At 47.7% G+C, this 12,832-nt stretch overlaps 1 protein-coding gene across 6 annotated transcripts in view; it reads left to right on the top strand.

Annotated features, from left to right (window-relative positions):
• ARHGAP22 (Rho GTPase activating protein 22) overlaps nt 1–11,869 on the top strand; it is a 240,416-nt gene extending 228,547 nt beyond the window's left edge. For all 6 annotated transcript variants that reach the window (XM_073353053.2, XM_073353054.2, XM_073353057.1 and 3 more), the window contains 3 exons: nt 211–332; nt 4,981–5,884; nt 10,887–11,869. In XM_073353053.2, coding sequence (XP_073209154.1) covers nt 211–332; nt 4,981–5,884; nt 10,887–11,115 — 1,255 coding nt within the window. In that variant the 3' untranslated portion in view covers nt 11,116–11,869. The remainder of the gene's footprint in view (nt 1–210; nt 333–4,980; nt 5,885–10,886) is intronic.
• The last annotated feature ends 963 nt before the right edge of the window (nt 11,870–12,832 follow it).

The raw sequence follows: 12,832 nt of genomic DNA, 5'->3' as shown, positions 1-12,832 counted from the left end.
GAGGAGCCTCGGTTATGGCCCCGGGACCCCACTGCGCTTAGTGCTGTACGAACAGATCCAGACAGCTCCCGCCCACGGAGTTTACAGTCTGAGACGAGAGACAACCGGTGACTGCAGGAGCACAAGGAACTAGTGAGATGGAAGGTTTCGTGTGCCATTTACTCCTCTCTCTCTCTCGCTGTGTTTTCTTTTTTCTGGGGGCTTCTGAAGATTCCTCGATGAAGTTCAGGCTCACTCCAGTGTGAACAAGATGAGCGTCCAGAACCTCGCTACGGTGTTCGGCCCAAATATACTGCGGCCCAAAATGGAAGATCCAGTCACCATCATGGAGGGTAGGTGCTCTCATTAAGGTCTCATGTTCTGGACCCGCAGGGAAGCCGCTTGTAAAGTGTTGCTGCCAGAAATAAGATGCCATTTGTCATATACACTACAGATAATGTCATGGGGGGGGGCCATCACCGGCAGCAAGCTGGGCATCCTCTCAGTCAATGCCTGTGCATGGGCACACCATTTCCCTTAGTGCTTGGAACAGCCTCCCGTATCACCTCTGCAGTGAGGTAATATGGGAGTATGTACCTCAGGGTTGGACTCAGCCGGCCAGTGCCATTGCTATTTTTAGGCGCTGGCTTGAGCAGAGAGAGTGCGCGTAGGTCTCTCTTAGCTGGAAATACGCCTCACAGCTGCAGTGTAGATGTACCCTTCCAAGCGTGGGCTTCCAAAATGCTTGCTGTGCTGAGAACATGTGGGACAAAGGCAAGACCCAGGGCATCAGTTTAAAATCACTGTTAGTTTTGGATCAACTTGCCTTTAAAAGTCTTTAATCTTAAACTTTACAAAATCCCTAGAAAAATTCTGTTCCTGACATGTCCCAAACAAATCGGTTGCTTCAATTCAAAATGAGGAGGGCAGAAAACAGAGCTTAGAACGGAAGCCTGGACGCAGCCATAACTATGGAGTCGTTCCTGACGCTGGCTCATAAAGCCGGTCCCACCGAGGGGATGTCCCTTTCCTGTGTTTGTGGCTCAGCTAGAAAGAGAAAAGTGCCCACAAATATCTGGCTGCGCTGCAGCTGGCTCTTCGCTGCATGCAGGGCGTCCTTCTTGCAATCTACTGCAGGGATTGCTGAGCTGGGGAGAATGGAACGTGGCATGATGGGGTGAAATAGGCTGGGAGAAAAGTGTGGGCAGGGGGTGGGGGAGCCAGACTTCTCCTCTTCCACATGCTCTGGGCTTCCAAGGCATGGGCTCTTCCCAGGGGGGCAGTGTGGCTGGTATCATCTCAACACAGATGGGGCAATATTGAGTGTGCGAGATCCACAGTAACTGCTGTCGGTCCAGCCAGCGCAAGGATGGCTTGCACAGACAGGTCTGTATCGCATGTGTGTGCTACTGCCCTGCTAGTGGATGGATTTAGAACTACTTGACTGTGTAGCTCCAGTGGTAGAGGCCTGTGTTTTCAGAGCAGGAAGATCTGAGTTTTCTCCCTGTTTCCATGAAACTCTGAGAGCAGCACAGTGACTGTTATAAAGTGGCTGCTCGTTTGTTATAAGTTTTAGCCTGACTGTTCACACCACCCGAATCACACCCCTAATGCAGACCTTGCTGTACAAATGCATAATCTTAAGAATAACATTTTCATTGCCATTTGAGCTGAGTGCAGATTTGTCCATTCAAGACCATGTAAGTGCAGATCTCCTGGGGTGCAGAACACTTTCTCCTTCCCGTGACTGGGATCAGCACCAGCGGGGACCTAGTCCTGTTGGGGAGTTATAAATATCTGTTGTTTGATGAAGGCTGATCCAAGGATTTGTCTGAGAAACCCAGGCACAAAGCACCGGGCAATGATCAGCACCTAAAAAGCAATTCCCCACTTTAATTCTTTCTTGTTCTGTGATGATCTGCTCATTTTTCTTCTGAAGTTGAGCCCCTTCAGTTGGGGATGCTGGACATTGGTAGCCAAGAAATGGGGACTTGGGTCAAAGCATTTATTACCAAGCATCATTTCTGGAATATAGGGCAATCATAGTGTTCCAAACATATTCTGTGGGCCCTTCAGCCAAGTTCAGAGGCAATGTGATATGGTGGTAAATGGCAGTGTTTGTTACTCAGCAGTAAATCAACGTACCTCAGGCCATCTTGGCTGTACTGTGCACCTTCTTACATCTCCTGTTGGTTGTTTTTGCTACTTTTCCCTCCCCTTATGCCTTTCTCAGTGTATAATTACACCCACCCTCTTACAGAAACCTGTAATGTACATTGTCAGCTACATCGTCTCCTCGCCCAGCCCTCTGCTTTTATTAGACCCACGAGAGAAATCAGAGAGGCTATTCAAAAAGGAAGGAGGCTGCATAAAACTAATCAGAAAACAATGAGCTGTATGGCATCAGATGTTCCCTGCTCTGTACAAGTCTCTGTCACAAACATACAAAATTCCCTATCTCTGAAGCATGTCCCAGCATCCAAAGCTTGAAATATCCACCTCCTCAAGGGCCAACAAAGGTCTTGGGCGCTCTCTCTGGCTGCAGTTCTGCTTCAGAGCCGAGGAACAGCCTACTGCTCCATGGAACTGTGGTCTACAATCACAGTGGTGCACATCTCAGCAAGACACGTGCAACCAATGCTGAGCAACAGGGGCAGTTCTGCTGGCGCCATCCAACGTCTGGCACCAAGATGCTAATTGCAAAGTGGCTGAAATCTGCCCCTTGCTCTGTTCTGAACTCCAGGAGTGTCAGGGGAAGTGTGCTATGCGTGATGGAATTACTTCGGCTAAAACAGTCATTCTCATCCTCTGAAAAGGAGCTGCCTTTAGTCCAAGGTCCAAATGAGCTTCCTAAAGACACAGAGAGTGGGCACCCTCCTTAATTAGCAGGGGACAGTTCTCGAGCCTGTGTTACACAGGGGAGTAGACTAGATGACCACAATGGTTCCTTCAGGTCTCCCACTCTATGAATGGAGGCCTAGGAGGTTAAGGCTCAGCTTGCTATGGGCCCAACTTCACCCGGTGTGTCCGACAAATACCACTGCCCGCTAGTGGCTGGAGGCCAAGCAAGAGGACATAGGCCATGTTACCAGCAGTAACTTTGACACTTAACTTAAAGGGGAATGTCTCTGAGACCCTGTGCTTTGTGTTGAGCTGCACATGTTGGGATTATTCCCCAAGCTCACATGGGTGATTAGGTGTACCCACACCCACTCACTGGGGTACTCTGTCCCTCTCTAATGGTGGCTGGGCCACACACAGAGGATGATGAGCCCTTGCTACAGCATCTCCTGCCTCAGCTGACAGACCTAGGTCAGTGAGCTGAGTCCCATGCTTTTAGAGCCAGAGGGCCCAGGTGATGACGACCCAGGGCATGTTACGGAGCTCAGCTGCTGATCATAGTGTTTATACTGTATGTACATTTCCACAGGTTCCTTACTTGGGTGCACTCTTCTCAAACTGTCAAATGAAGTAATTAGATACTGACTTGAACCGGAATCCTGGATTCAAATATCTCCAACCTGGAGAAAAGCTGGGATCCCGCTCTAAACTTTGCAGCCTGTGACCATGTTTGGAAAGAATACATGTCGAGTCCTAAGCAGACAACATGAAGGATGCTTTATGTTACTGTCCATTGAGGGCAAAAGATCAGTTAGATATAAATGGTGGAAGGGGGAAGGGATTCTGCCTAATATAGCTGCTCTTCAGCTCAAGGAGTAAAGTGGGATCTGGCACGGGCTGCCATCAGACAGGATATTGGGCTAGATGGACCATTGCTCTGACCCAGTATAGCCATTCTTATGTTCTGTGTAAAAAGATACAGAGAAATACTCTGAGCCATTAACAATATACCTTTAAAATGGGGCTTTTCTTAAACATAGAAACCAAAATGTTTAAAGTTGGGGCCCTGAATCCGTGTTTAGGTACCAAATAAGCAGTCTAATTTTTATAAGTGTTTAGTTCTCCCATCTCCTGTGGACTTCAATAGAAGTTGTAGGATCTCAGCATCTCAAAATATCAGGCCTCTTATTGAGTTGTTGTTATTATATAGTTGTAAGTACATATTTTTAAGTGCCCATATTTGAAAAGTTTGGCCTTATTCTTCATTGATCTTCAACAAAAAAGATAAACTGTAATTAATGAAATTGCTGTTGATTGTGATTTTCTCATTTATATGGTAGAAAATACTTTGATAAATGGCTTTTTCTACTAGTTTCTGTTTCACTGCTGAAAAAACAATTAGAGCTCACTTATGAATTGGCCATTGTTAATTTTCTGACATTCTGCATAGAGTATTTTGCTCAACTTTGATGAGTTAAAGTAGGGTAACTCAACTGAAGTCAATGGAGTTACATCAAAAATGAATCTATCCCAGTAATTTAAAAATCTTATTTCTATGGCACTTTCCAAACTGATATGTAAACGAGGGGTGACTTTGTCTATCTTGAAAAGCAGCCACTTTTGAGGTTGGGACATCACAGGTGTTTAACACTTCAGGACAGGATTGAAGATCACAACTCCTCCATTTGGAACAGAAGTATAGAAACAGGTATTTGGATTGAATGGTGCAGAAAACCATTTGTTCTGCTTACATATGAGAATCCACCCATCCACATAACCTATGTACAGGAAAATTACACTGGTGTCAAGCTTTCTCCAGGATTCTTTGCTTAACTAGGGGAGGAAGCATGGTTTAGTGGTTAGGGCAAGGGGGACTGGGAGTTAATGATCTGTATTGTGGTAACTGGTCTGGATCAGGGTCTTCTGTGCCTCATTTCTCCCCTTTCTAATAATGGGAACAATGATACTCACTCCCCTTCTGGAGTCCTTGAAGGAAAGGTGGCCAGAGTCCTTGCTATGTATTGCTTATAGAGACCCATTGTGCTTGGTGCTCAAGGACACGCCCCTGAAGAGCCCGGGGGTTTCTTTCAGATAGAAAACGAATATCCAAGGCCTTCTTGTTTCTCGCATTAAGTTCTTGCCTCTGTTCTCTCCCCGCAGGCACCTCGCTGGTCCAGCACTTGATGACAGTGTTGATAAGTGAACACGGACAAATCTTTGCCATTTCCCAGGCTGATGTGGCCGGGGCTCAGCCCGAAGCCCGCTCTGTGCTGCAGCGCAGCATGGTGGAGTGGATCTCCGAGGAAGATGGGGAGGAGAGCAGGTCGGAGAAGAGCGCCTCCAGCCCTGCCGACTTGCCTTCTAGCAGTGCCATGGTGCCGGACGCCACGCCCAGCTTGCTGGCGAAAAACGCCCCTCAGGAGCACAGCAGCAAAGCCACCCAGCCTGCCACCAGCCCCAGCAAGAGGGTGCAGACATTACCCACCTGGAAGTACTCCTTCCGGCAACAGGGGGCAAGGTCTGTCAGCCCCAAGCTGGGTAGCTCATCCTTAGACATTCCTAATCTCTCCTCCAGCGGGAACTGGCTGATGAATGGACTATACTCTCTCCGAGGCCACCGCCGGACGTCCTCTGGGGAGCGGGTGAAAGACTCAGGTTCATCCCAAAGACTCTCCACCTACGACAACGTCCCCTCCTCCAGCCTCTCCCTGAGCACACACAGCATCGCCAGCACTGCCTGGTCCACCTCGTCCTGTGAGATCTCTGTCGTCGATTCTGTCAGCAGCTGCCCGGCCTGCCGGGCCAGTGACTCCTCTGCTTTAAGCTCCCTCAAAACGGAATGGGCCACTCAGGGCTCGCTGTCGCAGAGCGAGGTCAAGACTGTGGACCTGGAGAACAGCATGGAAAGGTTCGAAATGTGCATCAGCAGCTGCAGCGAGCAGAGTGACCTGGCGGCTGCTTCCAAAGACTCAGCCAAATGTTCCAGGGCTCTGCAGAGCCTGGTTTCAGAGCTAAAGACAGGACTGAGCAAACAGAGGACTGAGTATGAGTCTAGTATCAAAAGGTAACACGACTGTCAGCTGTGAGCGGGATCTCTCACTGCAGCATTGTCCTTGTCTGAGCAATACATTCCTGCTCCAAACAGGGAATAGACCCAGTTCTGCCGCAATGCGCCTGAGCTGCAACCTGGGGATTGAGGTTGGCTTAGGAGAAGGGGCTGTGAAGTTTAGATACAGATCTGGATCTGATCTCCCCCAAAGCTCAGTGGTAACTGGTTCCGGCTTCGCTCCCATCTCTAATATCTTCCAGTTAGCCACAGCTGAAAAATGAGATTTCCGTTCTGTGGGAAATTCCAGTATTTTATCATTTTCAGTGGACATTGGAGGGGTTTTAGTTCAGTCTGTTGGCCTCATGGGAGATGTAGTCCAGCTGGAGAGCCCAACGCACAGGGGGGAAGAGGGCATGGGGCACCTGGACTATTACTCCCATGAGGCACTGTGGCAGCTCAGCCTGACGCAAAGACTGTCAGCCCAGCTTGAAACAAAAGCTTTGGTTTAAGATTTTTACCTGTGGAAAATTCCACCAAAATCCATCTTTTCTTGGGCGGGGGATGGAAATGTGATTTTTGACAGAGCCCCATTTTCCAGCAGGAATGTATTTCAGTTGCAATTTTTAGACCAGCCCTACTTACAGCTTAGTTCTTGTACTTTCAAAGCTTAGACATTCTGGGCTGAGACTCCTCTTTGAGTACACACACACACACACACACACACATATTTGCTCAGACGTTTCCTTCGCTAGAAATCTGGCTTTGCTCCTTTCTTTGATGCATTGTGACTTAGCCCTTCAGAGATGCACAGAGAAATGGTCATTTCTTCTTTAGTGCAGCCTGCTTTCCTCAGCCATCAGGTCCCTTACAGATTGGGACGTGGGTTGCTGAGCCTCTGCCCCTGCTGGTTTCCAAGCTGGAGTTGTTTATAATCATCCCATCTTTGAAGAGAGTTTTCCTTTCAAAACCAAGCAGCTTGCACACAGCTCCCATCCCAATCCAAGGGACTCGTGCACATGTGAGTGAGAGCTGAAGTTGGCCCCAGGCATGTGGGAGGAACAAAATCTTAACTCTTTCATGTGTCCCCCCTGCAAAACATCTGGGTGGATAACAGGTGAGGTGGGAAAAATGGGGGTTGCCTGGGAATGGGGGAAAACAGCCGCCCAGAGCAGCACATTTCCCCCACTGCAGAGACTAAAGCCCAGGTAAAGGTAGAGGAGGGAATGCTGTCTCGGAAAGTGCTAACCCACCTTGCATAACTCTCCTGAGAAAAGCCTGAGCTGACTTCACTCTTGCATGCTGCATGTGGAGTCCAAGCACTGGCTGCCAGTCTACACTAAGTGCTGGCCTGGCTGCCTGGGCCGGGGGGGCGGGGGGCGGTGACTGGGTACCCCCCCCCCTTCTGAGTGCATCTGCAACCATTTGCATAGCTAGTGCCCACTTCTGCAGGAGCAGTGGCTCAGGCTTGCAGAAATGGACATGCAGCCTGGCGGAATTAGATGAATTTTGGCTATGCCTCCTTGCTTTATTTATTTAGGAAAAAGCGATGGATTAAATCCATTTGTCTAAAAACCTCTTTCCTGGCTGGTTGTTTTGGATCTGTGGCTGTGCTTGTGTGGTTTTCAGAGCTCCATCTCAGTAGCAAGGTATGGTTTAATGAGGAACTCTGCGCTTTTATTTTGTGGCGCAAAGAGAAGCTGAGCGTGTGTGAACGCACTGCCTGGGGCAGGGGCAGGAGTCCCTGTTGATGGAAGGGCTGCTGTTTGCCTGTTTTCTCTCTCTCACTCATTCTTAGTCAGAAAGAGGCAGGTTTTATAGCTGCCCTGTGCGCAATCTGTGCCATAGCAATTTGCGGGTGTTAAAATGACCAGGCTCCCTCTATTAGAATACCAGGTGGTGAAAGGACAGCTACAGCCAGGACTGCATAGCAGCAGCTCCAGGAAAGATTCTTTCCTCATGGAAAAGTCCTGTAGAGTGTAATAGGGATGAAAGCTGTAGGGCTGCATAGAAAGGTACTCAAGTAATTTAGTATTTTAGCCGAGAATGAGACTCGTAGTGCAGGCTTTTCAGCTGTTTTATAGAATCGCACGAGGGTGTGGCGGGCGGGTGGAGGATTTAATTGGCACGTCAGTGCTATAGGATGGTTAAAAATTCTGCAGTAAGGTTTGAGTTTTCTTCTAAATTCTCCAGGGCTTTTCCAAAGCAGAAGCTGGATTTTCTTCCCTAGCTAATCTGCTGAGTGCTAGGAAAACTGCCTTGGACCGTTATTTGTTTCAGGACATATGTGAATATTCCCAGTTATAACTGTAGGACCCTCCAGCAGGCCAGCACTCAGTCTGTTCAGCAAGCGAGGCAGTGGTCTGCAAGATTTCCTTGGCATTGGGGCCATCTGGGTAGGGAACAGAAAGGGTGCCAGTGGTTGGCCATCACCTGGCTGTGGAGGAGGATTAGTGTCCTGGCCAACTCTTAAGTCTGTCGGTTATTTTTGATGGGAGGTGCTGTTGATAAGGCTGTGATCCTTAATTGGAGGTGATGGAACTGCTTTGAAATAGCTTTGTTTCCTTGCATAGAAGAGCATTCAAAAGATACTTCTGAGCAACTGTTCATCCAACCCAAGGAGACTTGGCTGGAGTTTAACTCACACATGAAGCTACAAAGAAGGCCCATAAGGAGACCTGGGTTGCAGACTATTAGGTAGATGACTGGTAGGCCACTGTGTTCCCAGACACAAACGTGGTGGAGATGGAGCTAAGGCTCAGAGAATGTGTTGATAACTTAAGGGTCAAAAACATCATAGCGCTGTTATTGTGCCAGACTGACAGTATCCTGTATGTCCTGGACAAACCATATGGAGTTTAGATAAGTTTTTTTGAATTGGATTGTGTGCCTTGATGTTGAAAATGCCCTTGTTCATGATGGTGGTGGATTGTATGTAATTTTTCTAGGGACTCAACTAATGTATATGTTAGGACCATCAAAAGACTTTCTGGGACAATGTGTGTAAAGTGGGTTTCTTAGGAAATAGCTGGGGGGTGAGGGCCATGCAAATGACCCACTTGGACTCCACCCTTTTGAAGCTGGGCCCTAGGGAGGAAAGAAAAACCCATTTGCTACTAATCACCTGCTCCTGGAAAGTCCATGTCAGAATCCCTGAACTGTGTAAAGGGTGGACTAAACTTGTTCTGAGCAGAAGCTGTGATGAACTTGTGACCACAGAGGAAACCCCATGGATGAAAGTTGAGACTGCTCCTGCCAGAGGCCCCAGTAGGGGGGTGGTGGGGAGTTCTCTGGTAACCTTATTAGCACATGTGTAGGTTCTTCTATTGCTTTTAATCTGCTTTCTCTGTAGTGCTTTTATCTTAAGAATAAAATAGGCTTGCACAGGAAGAACTGTGTGATACCCTAGAAGTATTAACAATCCCCGTTATCAGTCTCTGAAGAGAAAACAAACAGATGTGCCTGGGCAGCCTGTCTCTGCAGCCTGGAAGTACCTCAGTCAGCAGGGAGCAAGATGCAGGTCTCCCCTCACAGAGGTGACCGCTGGGGAGCCAGAAGCATGAGGCGGGGTGCCCGTGTTGCAGCAGTGAGGGGAAATACAGGCGCAGGTACCCTGAATGGTGACAGTTATAATGATCCCAAAACCAAGCATTGTGCATGCCTGACTCTAATGAGGCATAGGGTTTAGAGGCACAAGGTTCTGCGTTCCAGTCCTGCCTGGGCTGTTGGTTCATGGTGTAGCCTTAGATAAGTCCCTGGGGTTTTGTCTCCGTTTTCCCTTCTGTAACGGAAGAGTTCTAGTCCCACCTGAGCCACAGGTGCTGTGAAGAGAAGTTCATTGATGTTGGCAAAGCACCCCTCTACTCTAGTGACAGATGCCCTAGAAACACCACTGAGGAAATTTAGTTTGTGTTCTGAGCAAGATGTGGATGGTGTTGTGTGATTGACAGATGGGGCCATGTTTAATATGTTGTTTTTATCCTCATTATTTAACAGCTGCTTCATTTGCAGAGCCAGGTCCAGCCTGTGCACTGAATGAGGCAGGTGTGCTGTAGGGAAAAATAGTCAGTGATCATGTAATTAAAGATTGGATCATTCTGCATAAGCCCAAGGGGGCTGAATTAAAGCGTCTGTTTAGCCTTTTTGAGTGCTTGACTTTGCGACCTTAATGTTCTTCTGATGTAGGGTTTTTTTTAATGTAACTTCCTAGAGTTATTTTTGCCATTAAAAAATTAAATGTTTATTATGCACAACTGCAACTCCTTTCCCCGTCAATAAGATTTAAAACTCCAGCATTAAAGGATATGTTTCACCTCTGGAGCTACACTCAGACCTATTTTAGTCAGAAGCACCGGGATTCGATCTCATATGAACCTGTCACCATAGGGAGATGCATAACGCACTATGCTATGCACAAGTCACCCGTGGGTGACCTGTACATGAGCTGGCCCATGTTAGAGACAGTCATGCTGCCTCTCATGCAAAAGCATGCTCTAATTGAACGGGATTTGGGCTCCATTCCCATCAGTGAGTAGAGAGCTATGATTCTTTGCTTAATAAGGGTTCTGAAGGGCATAGACTTAATAGAAGTAAGTCTAGAACTCCTGGTTTCCAATGCAGGTTACATTCCTGTAGGTATCTCAACAAGGAAAAGCAATGGCATGAAGAAAGATGAGAGTTGCTTAAATTAATTTTTACTCTAACCCGTGAATGGATTGATTTGTAAATTCTGAGAAGGTTGATTGATTGTCTGCCCACAAAGCCTGTGCTGTAAGTTTGGGGAGGACACGCTGTCTTTTTTTATACCCAAAAGAGAGGTTGAACCATTGATCAACATACAAAACTTAACTCAACGTTACCTCCCAAGTTATAGTTGGTACCTCCATAACAAACCCCACTGTTGGTGGCATCACGTTAAGATGTTTGTTCTAGCTGTCATATGGCAAACGTGTATATTTCATGGCAGTCACCGTAGCAGTTGTCGAGACTAAAATGCTCTTTGTTTTCTCTTGGCTTTAAGAATTGAAGAAACAAGCGCTGACCTGAGAAAACGAGTGACAAGGTTGGAAGAGGAGTTGGACCAGGAGCGAAAGAAATACACAATGCTGGAGATCAAACTGAGGAATTCGGAGCGTGCGCGTGAAGATGCTGAAAAGAGAAACCAGCTCCTGCAGACAGAAATGGAAGAGTTTTTTTCGACATTAGGAAATTTGACTGTTGCAAGCCGGGGAGCTAAAGTGGCGAAGTAAAGGCAGCAGAAGTACACTAGCGACCGTGTTTTTTAATTCCAGCACAAGTCATTTTGTTCTGGGTTACTCGTGCATCATGAGTATTTTTGCAGTGAGTCCCTGCTCTTAAGGATTTTTGCTATGTTGTTTTGTTTACATATGCTATAGTATTTGGGCTGTCAGGGAAACTGACTGCTAAAGGCAGTGCTTGAAACTGTAGACCCCAAATTGCAGAGAGCTGGGCCTCTCTTTCCTAATGTCAAAGGGACAACTCTGTCACTGCAGTCATAGCACTGTCTTTGGCTTTACTGGGCCACCCTTTGCTGGTCCAGAGACAACAGTAATGCTCCCAACACTGCTGCCATGGCCTAAGGGAGCGGCAGGCAGGCTGGCTGGCTGGAGCTGAAGGAGCACGTACAGTTCCTGTGGAGGAGACGACACTGCTAGCCTGGCAGCGGATTTAGCTCGTGATGAATCAAGTTGAACTTGGCAGGTTTTCCAATCTTCATGAAATTTGTTTAAAAATCTGCTTGGTGAAAGTTCTTATTTCTGTACTTGGTATTATTTTATGAAGGGGTTTTGCAAAACTAGCCGACAAGCACTCAAAGTGTCAGACTTTCACATGCCTTCATTAGTCACCCAATTTCTAACCCCCAACCCAGCCATGCCCAAACTATGACTCTAAATATTATTATTTGCACCAAATGTGACTTAATAAAATATGTGATTAATAAATACCTTGGAGGGGCAACCTCCCTGGAGCTTGAACTAAACACATCTGGCCACAAGGGTCCTCCGCAGCCAGGCTCTTCTCTCTTCTTCGTTCTGAAATGACGACTTTACCAATAATTGTAGTAATGAAGCTCAACATGGGGAGATGAGAGAGATTTCTAACCTCCTTCTTGCTTTTGTTTTAAATGAATAAGCCCTTGTTAGTTAAAGGCCACAGCATTGAATTACCAGAGCGGTTACGGCAGTAGAAGAATAGTTTTGAATGTAGGCCTAAAGGGACCTGACTGACCCACTGGTACTTGAAGGCTGCTATTCTCTCAACAGCTCTAATGGAAGAGAGAGAGAGTCTGTTCCTTGCCAATTTACCCCAGTTCTCCTCTGGGGAATGCCACTCTCCGAGCTAGAGGTGACAAATCTATTCAGTCCTGGGTGTGGCTCTCAATAAGGAAGTTTGTATCAGCTGTCCCCCCCGCCCCACTGCTAAGACATGGAGAGGGGGCACCAGCTTCCAACCAATACTGAGGGGGGGCCCAACTGCCCACCGCAGTGCAGTGCTGGGTCCTGACCCCAGGACCATGTGCACCTGCACATTGTCACTGACGTCACCTGAGCGTCATGAGCTCCCCTTGGCTGGGTGCAACATGCCCCATTCTTCACGCTGTTCTGCCCCCACAGTTTCAGTAGCCCGCATAGGAGAAATTGGCAGCAGAGGAGGCCGGCACTGCTAGCCCCGACAAGGGCTGGGTGCCCAAGGGATGCTTTGGGTAGGGTTACAGTGCTGGGGCTGCTGTAGGATTTTCAGAGCTGCCCAGGGTCTATCACGCTTTTGAGTTTCCTCTCCCTAACAGGCTTTTCAAGACTTGATGGATTACATTTAGCTTCCCCTGTGCCAACCCAGCCTTCCCCCCTGTAACCAGCAGGAGAGGCATGCTTTTCTCCTTTAGCTAGTCCATGCCGCTTTGTTTCCTTTTGGCTCATGTGCACACCCATCCCACCATTCCCCTTT

The sequence above is a fragment of the Lepidochelys kempii genome, chromosome 7 (assembly GCF_965140285.1).
Source record: "Lepidochelys kempii isolate rLepKem1 chromosome 7, rLepKem1.hap1, whole genome shotgun sequence".
NCBI lineage: Eukaryota > Metazoa > Chordata > Testudines > Cheloniidae > Lepidochelys > Lepidochelys kempii.
The sequence above is the reverse complement of the archived record's forward strand: the minus strand, read 5'-3'. Positions and strand labels throughout refer to the sequence as shown.